Here is a 20995-nt window from a genome sequence, read left to right as displayed (position 1 = left end):
CTAGTGTCGGCTCATATACCCATTTACCTAACACCCTGTATAGTTTAGAAATAATCGAGTGAGATCACTTAACGTTTCCACCCTGTATTATATTGCTTACAGAAGCAGTTTCCGCAAATTGAGCTTTATCAGAGTTGTTTTCTATAATTTTCCTGCAAGTACAAACACATTATGTGAGCTTAATGAAAAATACAATAGGAAATTAAAAAGCTTTGGTATTTAAAATACACATTTATTAGTGAACACTGTAATACAGCATAACATTGTTCATGATATTTAATGGTAGGTACATGATTATAATAATTGATAATGGTATACTTAATTAAAAATATCATATTTATGATTAAATATTATCTTATAATATATTATAACGACACAGTTAATGTAACTGAGGCATTTACATTCGAGGCACAAGGTACTTGCATTTAATAATGCATGTAAATTCTAATAAATATTTTAGCTATTAGAAACGGAAAGCCGATGTTGGTTTATTTTTAGTATACATCTGTATAACAGCTACCTATCAATAGGCGTTTGTAAATTAACAGCTACCTATCAATAGGCGTTTGTAAATTAAATGCTTATAATATGTAGGTATACGTACACAGATCTAAGTGTAAATGGGTACTTCTCATTTAGACTCAAATTTGATGGTCACACAATAATAGTTCATAAACGGTATAAGTTAGAACAATAACTTTGAAATCAGATGATAAAATATCTATTTAGCTACATACAAAATAAATTTTATCGTAATAGAAGCAAAAATAATACGAAAAAATCACATGAAACGATAAAAAACGGGGTCATTTTTCGCGTTCTCATCGTGTCACACCTTCGGTTGCAATGAAACATTTGGTTACTGCATTCACAATTTTCATTCAATTTGTGTGTAGCATATACTAAAATCATCGTAATTAAATATACTTTCCACACAATAGTCAAAAAATATCTTCTTATAATTATTTTGAATTGAGAAAGCGAAATACGTTGGTCACACGATTTTAGGTACCTAAAATTTTGAGTAATAATACAAGATTGCCGTTAAACTGAACACCAGCAACCAATCACAGCAATCTATTCGGTTAATGTCAGTCGCGCTTCGACGATTGGGGAGGTGAGATAGGTCGATCGTCGCTCCGCGAAAAAAATACGTAACTTTTTGTGATTATCCATAGACATACCGTCGCTTGCTTGAACAATATTTTCTACCTCTAAAATTTAAACAATTTAATTGAAACTTTGCCATTGAAAACTTAACATGTTAGACTTATTTGTGTAGTATTCAACTTGAACCGTTAAATTCAAATTTAAGGATAATTCATAAAAAACTAAAATTTTCGTCACCTTCGTGGCATCACCTTCGTGGTGTTTTATACACGAAGGTGATTTTAGGCCACGAAAGTGATTTCTTGCTTTGGTTTATTTTAAAATATAAGTGACTGGTGTTTATGTTTTTGCAATATTTTAATAACTAATAAATTATACGTGGTAAGTAGAGATCAGTACATCAATAAATAAATAAGGGCCTCGTATTTTTGTTGTCTGTCTGTATGACTGTATGTATGTCTGTATGTGACTGTGTATCTGTTTGTAAGATAAATTTAATCTGAAATTTGAGTTAAAAGTTGTACAACAAAAATACGAGGCCCTCTGGCCTAAATAAAAAATATATTTTTGTTGAGGGACTGATAATCAGTTAGAGTTATTTTTTATTGAGGTACTGATAATCCGTTTTTTGCTTCTTTAGCATTTCAGAATGCCACCAGTGTCACCCTTAAAACTAATTGCGTAGAATCTTGTAACTTAGTAGGTGACGTAAACGGTAAAATGTTATCTTGTATTTAAGTAGGTACCTATTTATATTATGTTATTGCTATTTATCTATGAAAATAAGACAAATAAATATATGTTTTATAAACACTTAAGAGTCATTTACAGTAGTACAGTTTAAAGAAATTATTGATGTGAAGTATAAGAATCACTTTCGTGGCATCAAAAAATTCAAAACGTTAAAGCTTCCAAACGAGACTCACTATTTGACTGATTTACTGAGAATACAATCTTCACATCAAGCGCTACAATTTTTGTTTACAAAAAGTTGAAATAAGTTAGAAATAAAATTCGCCACGAAGGTGACGATGAGAACCGTGGCGATGAGAAATACCCAAATACAGATCAAAAATATGAATGAAGAACAGAAAAATCAGAAAGCTTCGAAAGAAAAGTAAGAAAGGAGGAATTTAATTAACCTTTTACGTTGTCACTACCTAAGTAGGTACTTAGTTGCCGAAATATTGTGGCCATTTTTCTAGCACTTACTTAGTCTGATTAATCGATTCTTTAGAAAAATTTAGCTAGGACCATTATTAGTAGGGTATGAAGGTTAGATAAATTATTATGCTTTGAATGTACTAAATGAACTAATGGAAGATGTGTAGGTTTATTATAAAATACTATGGGCTGTGAATATAAACCACCCTATTATAGATAATACGTAACTACTAGACCGAGATCTAAATAAAATCAAGCTAGGCCACTTTAGAAGGACCTTTATGGCGTCATTCTCGAAACTATCATACTCGTACTGAATGAGTTTGTCCGTTTTAACAGTAAAATAAAATCATAACAGTAAGTTAATAATCATAATCAGCATTAGTAGGTACGCATAGACACGATAACGGGTTAATTTAATTTAAAATTAAATGTATTTTTGGTCTGAAAAACTGATAAATGAATATTATATTCGATTTCATTAATAAAATAACATTATTATTCACATACGTATTAGGTCAATGTAACATTAGTTTTATCATAAAAGTAATATTACTTACATTTGGTAATAAGTAAAACTATACAACTACTTATTAAAAATTCATTATTTTATATTTTCTACATTTATCGTATGTACTGATTAGAGGCACAATTGAATTACCTTATCAAAATACCTAGGATTCCATTGAACTGTGCACTCACGTAATAAGTAAAAATGCAGGCACATTGGTCGTTCTGTGCAGAACTATAATTATTTTCAAACTTTTGGAATAGGTACACACACAACCTAAAACGGCTGCAGCCTGAGATTTAATCAGCAACAAAACCAGACGAATGTAAAGTGTGTATAGCGCTACTAATGTTGCTGACCATTTGGTTGTACCTAGGGGCGCGGGCCTTGTTGACACGTGGGTCGCATATGCATGGTATGCGCAGGGCCTGGTGGTGGCCGTTAGTTGCCGCCGTAGTCGCGCAGCTCGCGGTTGCCGAGCGGCAGCGTGGGCCGGTAGTTGTGCAGCAGCTCCATGGCCTCCTCGCCGCACGACGCCTCGCCGCAACGCAGCTTGCGCATCAGGGCCAACTGAAATATGACATTATGTTCTTTTCATCTGATAATTGCACGAGGGATGGTAGCTGAGGCCTACTGCTCGGGACATCATCCATGTAAAGTCTCATGTGTGATCAAAAACACTTCATATCTATGTAAGAAATTATGGATTCCCTGTTCTTCCAATTAATCTCTATAGCCTACACCGGAATTAAATTATGTCTATGATAGATTAATAGATTATTGTTGAGAGATGAGACTCTCATACTTTTTATCCTCATAGCTGAGCACAAAAATGAAATCACAATGTGATTTCTATAGCTCTATGCAACATTAAACAAATAGGCTCATTCAAATGGCGTGTTTTGGAAAGCATTTTAAGTGGAACATGCGGTGCGTATCCGTTGTTTTGTTTGCGCATCGGAAACCGGTCTTCACGCAGACTTGTTGTTTCGCCTAAGCCATAGATTATCCTTTTTAATAAAGTTTAAAATAATGTAGAGTCACGGACGAAAAGGAAACCAAATCGTACACGAAATCGAAAAACGGCGGTGTTTTTCCTTCCTTAAAAAAACCTATTGTAGATTCGTTTGTCTAAGGATCTAAGATAAAGCCTAGATGGATAGACTTCATTTCATACTGTCGTTTCGTCAAAAGTGAGGCAAAAATCTTATGTCATTACTGTCAAAATATTGTTAAAAATGTCTAAAAAGGCGATTTTTTCGAAAATCTGAGATTTTTATCCACATGTATCGTAATAAAATGTTATTAAGTACTATTTAAAATAAGACTTTTAATTAAAACAATAAAGCTTCAAGTTTCAAGTGGACAAGAATGGTCCACTAAAAGTTGCCTCACTTTTTGTGCGCTTATCTACTAGGCTTTCTGTGAATCGATTATAATATGTTATTCATTCTGTTGTTTAAATATATGAAAAGTTAGCATAAGGAATTATTTGTGTCTCTATATCCTGAGTGAAGCTTTTAAGCGGTTTCAAACTGACCTGCTCAGCAGACACCTGCACGGGGTCCTTGAAGAGTATCCAGGTGACGGACTCGGTGCAGGGCGGCGTGGTGAGCGAGCCGGGGCAGGTCCAGTAGGCCGTGCGCGCGGGCAGCAGCCTGGCCGGGTCGAGCGGCTCCGACATCGTCACTGTCGCCCTTGTGCTGGATGTACGGCAAACTGACCTGCTCAGCGGACACCTGCACGGGGTCCTTGAAGAGTATCCAGGTGACGGACTCGGTGCAGGGCGGCGTGGTGAGCGAGCCGGGGTAGGTCCAGTAGGCCGTGCGCGCGGGCAGCAGCCTGGCCGGGTCGAGCGGCTCCGACATCGTCACTTTGTCGCCCTTGTGCTGGATGTACGGCAATAGCCGGACTACTTTGTCTAGTTCCTCGTGTTTTGAGCCAACCTGGAATTACAAAATTGATAATTAATATTAATTATTGATAAGAGGGAGAATTAGAGAGGTTATGAAATGATCAAATGAACCAAGATCGCCAGAAAGACCCTGGAGTGGAGGAGGCCTATGTTCGAAGGCGAACCCCCTAAAGGCTGATATAGATAGACATAGATATATAGGGGTCATTCCACCGGCCAAGAAAATCACGTGTCCGGGGCCAAAAAGTACCCGAATATCATAATATTTTAGTAACAAATATTTTTATCTAATAGTATAACTTTGGTTCTTGTTGTTAAACCACAGAGAGAGTTAATAATAGTTAATTAAGTAATTAAAAAAAAATCGTAAGTCGTCAAAAATTGATTACCACGGCGTGTCCGCGCTCCCGATTTCAGAACAAATTTGCTCGTATAAATTAATCCGTTATTATTACCGCTTTCAATGCTTATGTAATCGATTACTGATTAAATAAACATTGATAAATTAAATACGATATAACTATATCACTAAAAGGTTTTGTAAAATAACTATTTGAAGTTGTGTCCGGGCGTTAACCGTGATTACCCCGACACGTCGCTAATGTGCGCCTACGTCGCTAGCTACGCAATTTAGAAACGAGCTCTATCCTCCCCCGTGAACCTTTAGTGGTGGCCTCCATGCCGAGGTGTCCGGTAATGCGACTCACTACTCGTCCTGGACTCGACTTTATCACCGCAGAAATGCTGAAAGCCGATGTAAACTCCGCCGTCGACGTCCTGACACCTGTCGCCGAAAACATCTGGATGGAAGAGGAACTCCCAGATGACTGGCATAAGGGGCTTCTAATTATTGTGCCGAAAAAAGGGTAAAGCAAGGGTATCAGTATCGGAAGACCCAAGAGATGCGATCTGGTGTGAGGAATTGCACACCGTTGGTGCAGAGGCTGTGGAACGAGTCCACAATTTTACTTACCTCGGGAGCATCATGTCAGAGCCTGGAGGTACCGAAAAGGACATCATAACGCGCATTGCCAAGGCCAGAGCTACCTTCGCAGTTCGCACAACTTCGAGCCGTATGGCAATTACGGAAATTGACCCACGCAAGATCAAAATATTCGGGTCCAACGTCAAATCAGTTCTGCTCTATGGGTGTGAAACGTGGAAGGCCACTAAGGTTATCTCGCACCAGCTGCAGATCTTCTTCAGCCGATGTATTCGCCGAATTCTCCAAAATCTCCAAACGGCAAACTCTTGGAACGCTGCTACGAAATACCGATCGGCCAGCAGATCAAACGCTGCAAGTGGAACTGGATCGGCCACACTCTCCGAAGGGACCCCGATAATATCCCCAAGCAGGCTCTAGATTGGAACCCCCAGGGAAAATGCAAACGTGGTCGCGCCAAAAAAACATAGCGGTGCACTGTAGCAGACGAGGCGAAGAAGATCGGCAAGACTTGGAGCGAGATCAAACGCGAAGCTCAAGACCGAATGCGATGGAGGACTGTTGAGTTGTGGACGCCTTCTGTCCCATATAGGAGACATAGGACATTGAGTCACTAATATTATATGTATAAGCGAAAGTTTTTTACTCTTTTACGCAACAACTACTTAATAGATATTGTTGAAACTTTACAATATTGTCGTTTATATATCAGAATAACAAATGGCTAGTTTTAATAACATTTATTTCACCATAACTTAAAAAAACCTTAGAAAATAAAATATTTTGTTTTATTTTTGATTACTCTGACTCCCAACTTTGATTACCCCGACCATGAAAATTTTGATGTCACATAACTTTTTATTCCTGCTTGCTACAGATGGGCCAATATAAAAAATATGCACGTAACAATGTCTATTTTGAAATGTTTTACCTAAACTTACTCTAAATTCAAAAATAAAAAAGGTCGGGGTAATCAACTAAATAATCCAGATCCGGAGAAATACCCATAGATAAAATGGCTAAACTCTGCCATACAAATTCATATTGTATATTTTACGGAATCATTGCTGAACATTACCTAGGCAATCTAGGCACAGACGGAAGCGAATGAAGCAACTAGCTAGTGTTTATTCATGCGTAAAATACTTAGGTATTAAGTACTAGGTATGCACGTAAAGGTAAGAGTACCTAAAGGGATTGACATGCAAGTTGCACGGCTTCGGTGACGTGATCGCTTAACAAAGTTACTGGGATCTGTACAACACTCGTATCAACGTCTTTCTCAACATCATGCACGTATAGTTCACTTTAATCCCCCAAAACAGTTTTGGTATTTGCTAAACAACTGTAAACTTATCTAGATATTGCTATAACGAATAATAAGATTCAGTCGGTGAATATTGTCTCAGCATTATAATAAGCCCTTTAGACATCTGTGGTGTCCGAGAATGCCCTTTAGATCCGAGTTAACAGTTTTACAGTTTACAGTTTTATGAAAGAAAGATATGTTATACTTTTAGCCTAATACTTTATATACCACTTATAGCTGCGTATAGTTGATTTTGCTTAAAGGAAAAACATTTTATAAGTTCGGGTTTATCCGCTTACATTGGTAACTTAGGTGATTAATCTAGCTGCGGTAGTGTCTATTGGCATAGATTTCTAATTAAATATAATACTAGTTATTTTCCTTTTATTTTACATTTATATTACTTTCATAAGTAATAAGTACTTATTTATTTTAATATACTCGCGCACAACAAATATTCTAGTCTACCGCTGACGATGTCCAATCGAGTCGCGAGAGAAAGTAGCGCTCGGAAGTCGAGAGAGCGATTTAGTTTAGCACGCTGTAATTATCCCAACTTGTCGACCTGTGCTGTGCCTGAACGAAATAATGTTTGTGTTCGCTTTGGAACAGAGCGTGCAATTTATTGTACATATGACGGAAACTCTCAATCATCCCATCGCTCGTTCGGTTTGCGTCATGCGGTCACTATAGGTCGCACAGCGGCGTTAAAAACTCGCTGAGGTAAAAAACGTTTCAAACCATAAACCTCTTCAGAAGCAAATTCAAGTCATCGTCATAATAGCTAAGACTGTTTGATTACGTAATTTTATAGATGAGTAGGTAGTGTTTATCCAACTACCCATTAGAGTATTAGAATAGAATCGCGTATGGCATTATCATGTCTGTAATTTAGCATAATGTCTATACTGTATAATTGTTAACGTAACGTAGCGTACATTTTCGTCCTTGGTTTCGTCGTTGGAACACAGAATTGGTTAAAAGGAAGTAATTTTTCTAGGCGCCTTTCTATAAAATTGTTAACCGAAATCGCAAGAAAAGAAAATAAGTGGGTGCCTGATATGTATAAAAAATAACAGTAGGTAACTATTTGAGTCCGTTTTCAACCATTCCTTGTTTAGACGGTTTTATTTGTTAACTTTCATTTGGGGTGACTGCACTAGCTGAAATAAGAAGTGACTTTCCTTAATAAGTAAAGTCAGTTCTTTCCATACTACCTATCGTAACCGTTGGTTGGTATCTATGAAGTTCTCTATGTTCAGCAAATTCAATGAAAAGAAAATCCTTCTTAGAAGAAGGACCTCAACTTTACTGTGTGTGTGTGTGTGCATAGTCATAGGCTTAAATGTAATGAGTGCTATTTTCCATCAAACACATAATGTATAGTCTAACTTGCTGTCGTTGCTGCCGTGCATACAATATGCCACGAAAAACGCTAGCTTACCATCAGCAAAACTCCCAATACAGCCAGGCCGTCAGTCTGCCCCGCGGCTTCGGCGAAGCTGTTGTACTTGCTGGTGTTCCAGTGCACCAGATGCAGTTCGCCGGAGAAGGAGCGTCCGTCCACCGTGTGCTCGGAGCCCTCGCCGTTCACCGCGCCCCAGTGGCAGTGCCACTGCTGCAGTTTGTACACGTCCGAACCCAGGGGACCTCCGCGCAGTTCTGCAATGACAGAGCAAATTCGTTATCTTCAAATTCAGTAATTTAGTAAAGCTGCAGAAGATTGAGGGCTGTGTAATAAAAGCTATCCGAAAAAGACCATTTCTTGCTTTTTCAAGATTTTCCAGAGTGCTTGAGTGAAAAAAAAATCAGTCATCATACCTAGTTACCTACTCGTAAATTCAAATTCAAATATTTTATTAATCAGACTACAGTTGATCCATAGGTTAGTAAAGCCTGCTTTTAGTTATAAAAATATGATATGATTATAAAAAAAATCTCCGTCTTCATCATCTTCCCTTTTGAGAGCGTTTTATATGAGGATTAGATTCGATGTTAGATTCTTCGATGGATGTTTGATTCCTGAAAATGCTTAAAAACTTTTCGGTTTGTTTGGGAATCTAAAGCAATAGCAATGGGTTCGCGCGTCGCATGTTACATCGGGAGAGCTGTGAGTCACCGCGAGGGGACCGTCTGGATCGATGGAAATGCAAATTGGCTCGTATTACTAACAGCGAGGACCTACAACTTCCGCTTGCAGTCGCATTATGTATTATGTACTGTAGCTACTGTGTTTAATGCTGTTAGATACAAAGGGACTTGAATAAACCAATTAAGTTACAAGGTGTCAGTCTTCGATACCTTCGTAGATTTTATAGCTATTGACTTAATTAGAGTACCTTTTATCTATGAATAGGTTGTTAGTAGTAGTAGGTATAATATAGGTACTGGTTTATTATATTACAGTTTTTAGAATGTTTTGTTAATATCGTATTTCAGTTTTATTTTCAGTCTGCCTTGCTCTTTACAAATTGAAGTGTTACCGTTATTTAGCATAGTGACTCTTGTTTTGTTGATTTAACATTATATTAACTTACCAGAATCGTATCCATTTTCATCGACACGCCAGCAGTAGCCGGGGTTGACGACGGAGCGCGTGTGGTTGACGGAGTAGCGCCAGCAGAGAGGCCCTGCGCAGCCGCTGCTGCTGCATCGTGACGTCACGATGTCCACGGGGCTCTGGCGGGCACCGCGCGCCTCTGGGAACTTCTCTATCCATGTCGCTGGACCTGCAAAGAAAATATTTTCAATTTCAACTATTGATGAGGCACCTGATGTCATGCCCTGAGTGCCCAAGCAACTGCACTCAGGAGGATTTGATGAGTGCTACTGACAACGCCACTCTTGTAGCGGAGTTTTGGGCTGACACTGTGTAGGTTTGTTGTCGACACGAAAAGAAGAAGATTTCAACTATTGTCCGTAAACTTTTACAATCAAGCATTCGATGAAGCATTGTTGTAATTGTATATTGTTTCTTCTGGTTTTATTAGAGTTATATTAGACATCTACTGAACAAACAACAACTGGGGCTCTAAACAAGTGGCATTTTTGATCGCTCCGAAAATCGAATCCTTTTACAGAGAGAAGTAAGTCCATATAAAAAACGTTTCTTCTTAGGTAAATTGGTCACTCACTAGCATACGACAAAAGGCATAGTATCGATTCGGACTAGTTATCACTAAAATCAGAGAGGCCATTTCCTTAGATTAGACAATCCTATACAATTTTACAATGACATACCGTGGACAGACAACAATCAACATAATAGGTACTGGCTCTACATTCATTCAAACACATGCATTAGTTTGTTTTTACGCAACAATGCGGGCAATTTTATTTTAAACTAGAATTATATGTAGAGTTATTTCTACGAATAAATACTAGTACTTAAACTGATAGACTTTGAGTGGGCTCAAAAAATAAATATACCCACAACAAACCGTAAGATATCCAGTAGAACGATGTAAACAATGTCAGTAAAATTTTACCACGTGAACAAATTACTTGAGTGATAAAAAGTACTATCTCAAGGTTAGAATGTGGGCCTTTTTTTCACCACGTGTTTTTATTTAGATAAATATGAATAGGTTCTGTGCCTATTGTTACTATTTGAGATAAGTAGCCTACAATGTATAGGGTGATTCTATGGAAATACGCGATTATAATATTAATAAGACACCTAATCGTAGAGGTTCTTTTAAATTCGTACAATGTAAGGTAATTTTCTCAGTCGATGATTCATTAGAAAATGTTATTCATGCGTATAACAATATTTTTTCAGAACAATTTCCAAATGTTTGTTAATGTCATTCATTATAATCTTATCAGCTGGATCTACCGCTTGATGGACAATATTTTTAAGACGACAAATCTGTGGATATTTTTGAAGTTTCCGGAAAATTGTTAATTAATCATGTTCTTAAAATTTTCTCTATTCAACAGGGATTTTTAGAAAAATCGAAGTAGCTGTACAAATCATTACATAAACCGTATACCTAAAGCATTTACATAAATTAAACACTATGTTGTTTTCAATTAAAAGTGGCCCAACAAATAACGGGACGACGCGTAGGTACTTTTGGTACAGAAGGCTGTGGAAAGTGAAACCACTCAGTATAAAAAAGCGGCACGAGCAATACCTACGACTAAACAGTTGACATTTTTACAGTCATAGTAATCATAATCCATAAGAGATGCTTCATTGGCTGCCATCAGTACATTAATTAATGCACAATATGTATGAAACTGTATGTAACTGAGATTTGCGTGCTAGTGCGAAAAACCGGTCTTAGTCCAACCTTGATCATCTTCAAATGTAAGGTATAACAATGATCAAGGATCCTTCAGAAATACCTGTAAGATAGATGTATCCTCTTGGATAATATAGATTTTAGTTAAGGAGTTGTAAGTTACACAGAGTTGAAAAGTAGATTCGACACCTCGTCAGTCGGATGGGCTCATTTGCATAAAGTGGCCGCGATTTTGTCATACTCATGATTATTTATACAGCAGTAGAACAATGGAACGACTTGCTGTGGATGTAGCTCTGAAACGGACCGCTTAAAGTAATTACGATAAATCCACAGTACGGTTGTTACAAAGTCGCTACAAAAATATTACAAACACTTGCCTTGCCTGCGGCTCCGCCCGGGTGGATTTGGATTTATTAGCATCACTCAAAAATACTCTTTTTCAGGAAAATTATGCTTTTCAGCATCAATCATTTTCAGAAGTTGTGTAGAAACATAACATACGAGTAAACTTAACTGTAATGTCTGGATAGCCGTCTATGTTCTTATTTCAGCAGCAATCAAAAATATTTTCATAAATTCAATTCCTATCGAACTTTCTAAGTCCTAAATGGTTTTCTTGAGTGCTGTTGTTTAGCTAAATTGTTTTATTTAAGCTTTAACAAAAAAAAAATGTATTTCAGACTATTTCAGGTCAAAATAGCGAAGTTGGACATAAAACTTTAGAGCTCTTTTGATGTCGGCGCTTTTAACCTGCGGCGCTTGTTTAGCGTTCATTACTGTGTAAGCTTGTGTAAGCAATCCGCTAAAGATTACTCTTCATGGATTTTACGTGTACTAAAAAACAAATTGATCAGTGACGTCATTGTGTTCATATATCGCTCAGATTGCCATTCGTTTTATTTTTGAAAGTGGAACATGTGCGTTTCCAATTTTATTTTTTGTTTAAAGTTTCATACTATCGTTTTGAGACAAGCAAGCGAAGATAATATCTTCATTTAACATTTTTAATTATTAATTAATAAATTGTAAGTGAAAGTAACCCGATGCTAAACTAAAGATAAAAATAAAACGATTTAGTTACATCTGATCAAAAAGTAATTAAGTAAAAGTACCTAAATGATTGACTTTCAAACGATCTGCAAATAATACGTTGATGATTATGCGGTCGGGTGTCTATAAAATACAAATAGGAAACGGTAAATATGTCATCAATTGAGGCCGTTCAGACGCCCGGACGTGTATGATTGGTATTATTTATTATTCGGCGGAGCTGTCGCCAAAAACAATATCGGTTTCATATGAGTCCGTCGTGTGAATGGCGCATTAAGTCCGCATCAGCAATTCAATCAATTGAAAGGTTCAGCGGACGGTCATGCGGCTACTTCGTGAGCATAGGGGTCGGTAGATAGGTACCTCAACTCTCTGGTTCCTAAGTTGTTTCCTTAAGTGGAAAATTGCTTAAATTGCAATGATCGCTGTGTTCAATTTTAAAATCACATCATGTCCTACCAAAGATGTCCATGGTAAAGCGATAAACTGTATAAACCAATACCATCCTTGGTGTAAAGTTTATACCATCCTTGTTTCATGCTCTATAAATGTGCCAAGTTAAAAGTATTTGATTGAGGCAGATGATAGTTTATTTTTATCTACCAACTAGCGGTCAGTTTCTGTGTTATTTAGTTTCACAGAAAATCGAAGATAAGAGGTAAAATTAAAATATATTTTTATTTCATTTGTCGACGTTAATTAAGGCGGTTTATTGGTTGTAGAGTTGTGAACTTTTGTAAATATGGAATCCGATTTCGACATTTTTAAGCGGTATCCACAATATTAAAAGTAAATAATACGTTTTCTCCTTTATTTTCCTTTGTCAATGCAAAGTACCACAAAATATAAGTACGCTGAGAGCTACGCAAGTATTTTAAATTTTCGAAGATACCTAAGGTTACCTTTATCATAATAAATAACCATTTAATTAGTCTCGCTCGGTGTTTGATTGATAAAAAGTGAACCCTGTGTAGGATTGAAGCTGCCGCGTTGCGAATCGCCTGAATTGAGCCGGTGACCTCGAGCCGCGGTCTTGTTTATCGCGGACAGATTTGTTTTATCCACTTGTATTTAAATAATGATATTACAGTGCCCTAGTTCAGAGTGTGGTTTTTAATGAGCTATTTTAAAATCATATCTTTGATTTGCAGAAAACTAGCTGATGGGGCTTTAGTACCTACTATGTTCATCAGAAATGTTGTAGGATTCTAATGGAGATTTTTTTTTTCAAATCAGTACAGAAGTTTTGGAGCCTATTCAATACACACAAACAAACAATCAAAACTTTTCTCTTTATATTACTCGTAGTACAGAAAAATAATGTGTTTTATTAACATACCTACTGTGTTTTATTAACATAGGTAAATCATAAGGAAGATCGTAAGTTCTCTAGAGACAAAGACTTGTCGAGAATCTGCTCCGTGCATTACAGTGCCTTCATAAATGCATATCAAAACATAATAACACATATCAAAGCCGTGACAATGCAAATACTTAATTACAGCATCTAACAAGTGACCTTTAAAGTAACTGTGAAACTGCGTTCTAACTGGGAAATAAAGCTGAAGGTAAACAATGACAAATCTATTAGCAAATGCAGACACTTAAAAGCTTTTGAGTGAATACTCAAAAGCTCCTTACATTTAAGGCAAACGTGCACTGCAGGAATCTAGACTGGTTGTCTTTGAGGTGAGATGGTGACTGATGGTACAAGGAAAAATTTATAATTTTAGATGACGGTAAACGGAGAGATCAGTTCTTTCCAAGAATCCTGTCTCATTTACATAACTGTAAACGATTATCGGAATCGACGATTAACTATCACATTATGTATTACTTAATATCCTGCTCAATCTTTCACTGATTTGATTTCGGAGTTGGAACTTGCATCGTCGTTAATATGTAAAGTAAAGCCCACCCTTGACCGTTTCCACTTCCGACATCGAACGATTTATTCAGGCTTGTTGTACGGACAAGAATAATGGCCATTTATTATTTCCTTATTTTGCGACTGCAGTGACAGCGTTCAGAGAAAACATTATCGGATTGTTTGCAGCGATTTAACCTTCCTCCTTTCTGAAGCGAAGCGAGCACGGTCGAGGCCGGCTCCCGACGCAGGCGCACCCACGCGGTTTAACAGTTAATTGTTCATTGTTTACACTTAATCTCTTAAAACAGGATATATTTTTAAACGATGTATTTTCGAGAGCTGAAGTTAAAGGGCCGATACCTTATTAGTAGAATGTTTTTGTAACTTTCATATTATTATGTAGTGCCATTATTTACTCCGTATGAGCTGATCTTTCCTCACTACCACGCTACTACGACAAGCTGGTGAGAGTCGAGTGTAGGTAGAGCGAGCAGGGAAAGTCGTTATAAATCCGTTGTCCTTACTGACTTACTGGATTTGTTTACGCGCTACCAAAATCAATATTACTTAGGTATCTACGTTTTTTATAAAAGTTTATTTGGTAGGTAATCTAAGATTTGCCTGAATATTTGTGGATACATCCCGTCATTTTAACGATTGGTATTCGACTTATGAACCGGGAAACAACTACTAAGTAAATATTGGTTGAGAAGGTGCTGACGCCAATTAAGTGGTGCGGTGAACCTGACTTGCGGTTGTGGTGACATGACACGAGACGTTAGGCTGCATTTCAGAATAAGTAGTATTACGGGACATTTTACATACTACAAGGCTAAGGCTACGGAGATACGTCCTGTGTTACAATACAATACTCAGCGTAACTTTTAAATAAAGTCTATTAACTTGTAATTACTCGATAACACGGTAAAAGTCTATCTGGCCGCTGGTGTGTGACCACAGTGACCTTGTCATTGACAGTATCGTTCCACCCTTTCAAGCGCACGGTCACCTGACTGTACTTGACTTTGAATCTTAACTTACCGGAACGGAAGTCGTCATCCTAAAAGTAATTTGTGTTTTTAGAGGTAACGGGTCCGCCTCCGCGTGTATGGCTCATTCATTACTGGCCTATAGTACTGACCCATAACAATAACAACCTACTATTATCTACACGCGAACTGTGCAACATCAAGAATAACGCATTTTGTATTGTATGCGTCTAATGAAGCTATTAGTATATAAATATCTTCGATCTTACTGTTTTTTGCTTTTGGATCCGGTACTTTACCGATGTATTGATCAATTTATTTATTTGTACTTAACACCCTGGTCATTCCTATATAGATTTACAGAGACATTAATCGAGGAACGCTCATTGAAGAATTTACTCATGTACTTAGATAAGACAGGCGACATGACAGCGGCAGATCACGTCTAATTGAAGGGACCGATATGGTTCGTCTAAATACAGTGGGTAAGTAATAGTTACAGTTACAATCGATTGCTGCATTTTATTTAGAAGAATAGTAAACAAAAGTTAGTTGTAACTACTATATATTTTCAAAACAAATCTATAAGCTTTACGTGTTGAGTGGCGTTTGGCGTAAATATTTGGGCTGCAAATGTGAGTTATTTTCATGAGAGCAGCTTACAGTTTAAATTCTCAATTTCCGTTTGACTAATATCTACTTGTTAATAATTTGCAGCTTCAATGAGTTAAACACAGACTGCGTTTGCGTGCAGATTCACTTGGGTTTAAAAAAATAGTTTTGAAAAGTTTTGCCTCCAACAAAACCTCTGGGACTGTTTTTAGACCCTACTTCACTTAGAGCAACTCAGTTTTAATTGTAGGAAAAAGAACTTTCGATAATTAATGTACCTTGTTTGTAAGAGATGGGATTTCCCTCTCAGCAATATCCTCACCAATTGCACAAGGAAACCATACCCTATCTATATCGTCATTCAAAACTTTTATTGTTCTTCAGATTCTTTCATAGTAACTGGAATCAAGTGATACTACATGTTTCTCATCACGAGACCGGAATCTTATTAAGGGCAATTGTCGCCATCATTTTCGCACAGATAGTGCATTCCTGCGTGCAGTAGGTGTACTTAGCAGTATTGTTTAACGTTAGGCTTCTTTAGTTTCAGGCTAGGTTTACAAACAAATATTCAGTTCTAAACAATCTTGAGTCATTAGAGTGGTCAATCAAACTGAACGAATAGTATATTCAAAAGGGATTTAAGTATAGATTCTGTAGATCATTCACAACCGCTGCACTTGTACCTATTGGTAGTAAGTAAAAGAGTTCAACATCTTTTTGTAAACTCAATAGGTTTCATTTTAGTTTTCAGGAATCACATTTCACTGATCCTGAATCTCCTTTGAAAATGTATTTTAATCTTAAATTTATAGTAACGGTCTCCTTGTTTCGACGATAATGGAAAATAATTTAATTGGTAGACTTAGTAACTGTGTTTTCTTTTTATGGAAAACAAAGCTGTGGGGCACGTGTAGACAATATCATTTCTTAAATGGAGGCTCTTCATAACATACCTACATGAGGAGATGGATTGCGCTGAGTGTTTTTGGGAGGAAAAATGTATTAAACATGTATTCATTTTCATTCTATAATAACATAATACGTACCTATATATTTCGTAAATTGATATCCTATCTTACTAAAGGACATACTTCTTATTACATATTTGTTTTTGTATTTTGCAGTAATTTATTGTAACAGACGAAGCATGCAAATTATTATGATTAATCAAAATAAATCTAATGAAGCGTTTTTGCGCTCTACTACTAATAGGGATATTAGACGAAATGCCCCAACCTATCTTACTAAAGGACATACTTCTTCTTACATATTTGTTTTTGTATTTTGCAGTAATTTATTGTAACAGACGAAGCATGCAAATTATTATGATTAATCAAAATAAATCTAATGAAGCGTTTTTGCGCTCTACTACTAATAGGGATATTAGACGAAATGCCCCAAAAAATGTATCCATATCTAAGTATTGAGGCAACAGCTGTGGTAGGCTGTTAGTACAGCGCCTTCATTAAATATTAATTAGAGTCTATAAAATTGTACTTTTTTACAGACATTTTCAGTGTGATCCCCAAACTCTCTATACTCGTATTTAACCCTAGGAATTTGGTTACATTTGTCTTTTCAACAGACTTTCCTAAATACCTACAGTATATCAAGGTTCAAGTCAATATTCTTTGTGTAAAAAACATTTTATAACTTACTTTAGTATTAAGTGTAAATAAGTTTTCAGTGCCTGCATATAATGAAACTACAGATTTTATGGTTTGTGGACTGACATGTAGACATTTGTTACGAATATTACTTGCAGTCGTAACGTGTAACGACATAAATGCACGTTTTAAGGAAAAAGAACTGATGGTCGCTTGCACATATTTTATGCTAATTTAAAGTTTACGAGCCAGTTGAGTGTTGTGATGATGATAACATTTTCAGGGAAAATACTGCTTAAAAATAGATTGACTCAGAAGAATTAGAATAAATTTTCGGCATAACCTGTCGCTTCAGTCGGTTTCAAGACTTTCAAATTTGTAGAACATTCGTCATCCAGTTTAACTTTGTCCTTTCAGTTAAATGCGAACAACATTGTAATTTTTTGACAAAGTCCTTATTGAGTGGAGGCCACTGGCCCTTTAGGATGTGTACAGTGATTCCAGTTTATCGCCATTTATTTTTAGTACCGGTAACTGTATTTATCAGAGGGCATTGCATTGGGTCAGTTGAACTCCTTGCAAAGAAGCTGTACTTTAGGTATCATCGATTCGTCTCATTTAATAATTATGTCTTAATTCATGACATTTTATTGACGAGTACGAGTTCAACATACTCGTATCAACACAAAACAGAAGTATTTAACATCCTATTACATTAACTAATGTAATAAATATTCCACATTAAGCAATATTTAAACAATCTAACGACCATGGAGACTTTTAGTCTTAGACTTTTTGATTTATCAAACATGCAGGCATCAGGGGACAGTGATTTGTTTTTGGTGTGAATAGTGTCGACTGATAAAAACCATTTCATTGCCCCTTAATGTCCATTTCCTTCTCATAGCTTGGCCATGCAAGTGGTCGCTATCTGGAGTAGGTACAAAACCGAATTAAAATTACTTTGAGACAAATGGAATATAAGTGGTATCCTGAACATTTTCGTATTTTTCGTAGAGGACATGTAGTGATCGCGGGTTTTTTATTTATTATTGTTTTTAAAACTTTGTTTACCCGTTAGGCCCAGTTGTCTTAAGTTATTTATATTACGAGTACAAAATTTATAATATGTATTTAACTTAGCATTTAGAAATACCATTTGCATTGGTGCGTCAGTTGTTTGAAACATTATTTTTATTCAGAAATGTATTTTTAACATTACGAATATGGTCACTCGAATAATAAGGATGACTCTAAGCTGAAACTAATGCATACGTTTACGGCCGTCATTAGACACTGATTGTCTTGTTCGGACGTTAATGTGACCAGCCTGACTGCAATTATTCAAATTTTCTTTGTACGTATTGTATTATACATTAACATTAGTCATCTCGTATTTTTAAATCACAAATACCTTCATTTTTCAAAAGCTTTGGTTGACATTTTTTTAATTACTAGATCATTTAAGTCGTTACAGAATTTGCTTGAATAGGTAGGTACCTACTTGTTCAGTAATTCTATTAAAATAAGTCTATAAGCTATAGCTATGTTCAAAATAAGTAGGATATAATATGTTTAACTACACTCGGCATCAAATAAATCGCACCTCCCGCGACAAGCACTTATCAAACGTATGCATCCCCACTTCCCACCAAAGTTGGTACCATTTGAAAGCCTAGTTCTAAACTTCATTTCATTAAAGGAAAGGTTTTTACCCCAAAAATGTGTCTTTACAAGGATCCAGAGTCACTTCTTCAAAAAATAGGTAGTTACGCTATAGCCATTTTTTATGACTATAAAACTGTTAAGTTAGGATTAATCACTATCCATCTGTTAAAGAGGACACGTGAGATCTTTATTTGGTTTTATAACCATAAAAATTGGTCTAATTGATCCCAGAGGTGAGCCCAAAGTGAGGTCTATTTTTAAGTCACATTTATGGTATATGTTAATCATTTATTTAGACATGAAATGTATTTTTCTTTAAGGATATTTATTGGGCTTTCAAATAACACCAATATTGTTGGGGTACCATAATTGTGTCAGAAGAAAATCTTTAAAGTTCGCGTCGCGGAAGGTGCGGTTTATTTGATGTTGAGTGTATTTATGTTAGTAGGTAGGTAGTTTTTTTTTTTTTCGAATAAGTGATATTCAATGCATAGAATGTCAATTACATTATTATTATCCATTTTTAACCGACTTCAAAAAAGGAGGAGGTTATATGTTCGGCTGTATGTATTTTTTTAGTGCAGGTTTTTTGGAGTCGGTTTTAATTTCTTTGTCAACTATTTTTTATGTCCTACCTGAACAGATAGACACATTTTCACGATATTAACTATTTAAAATTAAGCATCCCTAGCTAGGTTGTCTTACCCAAAATTCTTTCAGCCTAACCTACACTCTATATTACTTATTCTGTGACTCTACACTCGTTGGCACCATTTAAACTTGACACATTACTTAGTTACGTTTCGAGTTTGTCTGTTAAAACCGCTAAGTATTTAGCTAATTGACACTTTTAATATTTACATTTCTTAGTCATTTCTCAGTGATAAAAATGTTTATCTAGAAGGGGTTTAATTTTATTAATTTAAGTAAGCATCTTTGTTTCGTCGTGGAAATACAGTGTAGTTTATGGCTCATTATTACCTTATCAGGATCATAAAAGCGTGTTATTTATATTTTGCATAGTAGTGGATGGGATAAGCGGTAATTAAAAGACTTCTCTTTATTATCTCAAATGCATTTTGAAGTATTGTACCTAAGTACATTTTAAAATAACTCATTGCCATAGATACGGCTCCATTCAGAAGTCTTGCCTTTCCTTGCATCAATATCTCATCGTAGAATTCTTAATAATCGCAATTAAGTGTTCTTAGTACCTACTTACTTAATTAACCGTAGATAATGATAGCTATTTTGCTTCTTCATAATCGAACGATTTATTTGTAATTGTAACTATTCAAATACATTTCTTGATCGTTTTTGGACATTTGTACAACAATTTTGATTTAGTTTTTTCAGAAATTTTCTGTGTTTTGAAAATGTGTTATTTATATTTACAATAAAATAGTAATTCATTCATACATTAAACTATGTAAAGTACAACAGGTGTATAGTTGACAGTTTTGTTACTACTGATAAGAGTGACTAATTCATGAAACAAAACGCTGAAGTGTTATGTATACGTAACTGAAAATTTATGAATGTACTTACATGGGTACGTCATTAGAATATTTTCATTGTTAATTACTACCTACGTAAATGTAAATGTTGTAGTTTTGACATAAAAAAAACTTCGAAAATTACTTGACTGTGATGGTGATTTTCGTAGCTGTTCCTTGATGATAAAATAATCGTTCGCAAAAAACTTGAATTTTATTGACTCGGTCTCGGGGTCACGTGCGCCGATGTAAACATATAAGTAAACAAACCGGTCCATGAGGATAAGTGCCGCTCTGGCGTCAGCCGCGCAATGAACACTGAACTCACCGTTTTCACAGGTGTATCCCCAGTCTTCCATTGTCACTGATAAACCGCTTTCACTGTTAAATGTGAGTGTAGTATCTGTAGTGGTCGGTGAGCGCGTGTCTCGCGAGTGCACGGAAGATCGCGGGTTCGTGACTGCGTGCGAGTGCCGGCGGCGGCGGCGCTATATA

The 20995-nt window shown here is 36.2% G+C and overlaps 1 protein-coding gene across 2 annotated transcripts; it reads right to left on the bottom strand.

Annotated features, from left to right (window-relative positions):
* Nucleotides 1-211: 211 nt before the first annotated feature.
* LOC135088458 (carbonic anhydrase 1) lies at nucleotides 212-20995 on the bottom strand. 2 transcript variants are annotated; one of them, XR_010261043.1, is made up of 6 exons: nucleotides 20829-20995; nucleotides 9490-9681; nucleotides 8397-8614; nucleotides 4510-4731; nucleotides 553-3355; nucleotides 212-520 (listed from the first exon to the last, which is right to left on the bottom strand). XR_010261043.1 is itself a non-coding variant. In XM_063983277.1 (5 exons), the coding sequence occupies exons 1-5, from the start codon at nucleotides 20857-20859 to the stop codon at nucleotides 3227-3229; spliced, it is 792 nt and encodes a 263-aa protein (XP_063839347.1). In that variant the 5' UTR covers nucleotides 20860-20995; the 3' UTR covers nucleotides 212-3226. The 2 variants fall into 2 exon arrangements, 1 of the variants encoding a protein (XP_063839347.1); XM_063983277.1 differs by having other exon boundaries at nucleotides 212-3355.

Source organism: Ostrinia nubilalis, chromosome 1, assembly GCF_963855985.1.
Source record: "Ostrinia nubilalis chromosome 1, ilOstNubi1.1, whole genome shotgun sequence".
NCBI classification, from domain to species: domain Eukaryota; kingdom Metazoa; phylum Arthropoda; class Insecta; order Lepidoptera; family Crambidae; genus Ostrinia; species Ostrinia nubilalis.
The sequence above is the reverse complement of the archived record's forward strand: the minus strand, read 5'-3'. Positions and strand labels throughout refer to the sequence as shown.

What these genes read in the sequence shown, in the direction of transcription:
- LOC135088458 (XM_063983277.1), bottom strand. Translation starts at nt 20,859, where the DNA reads ATGGAAGACTGGGGATACACCTGTGAAAACG. An exon ending in GGGATACACCTGTGAAAACG is followed by an intron (nt 9,682 to 20,828) that starts GTGAGTTCAGTG and finishes TTTTCTTTGCAG; the next exon opens with GTCCAGCGACATGGATAGAG. An exon ending in TGCAGGTGTCCGCTGAGCAG is followed by an intron (nt 3,356 to 4,509) that starts GTCAGTTTGCCG and finishes GTCATATTTCAG; the next exon opens with TTGGCCCTGATGCGCAAGCT.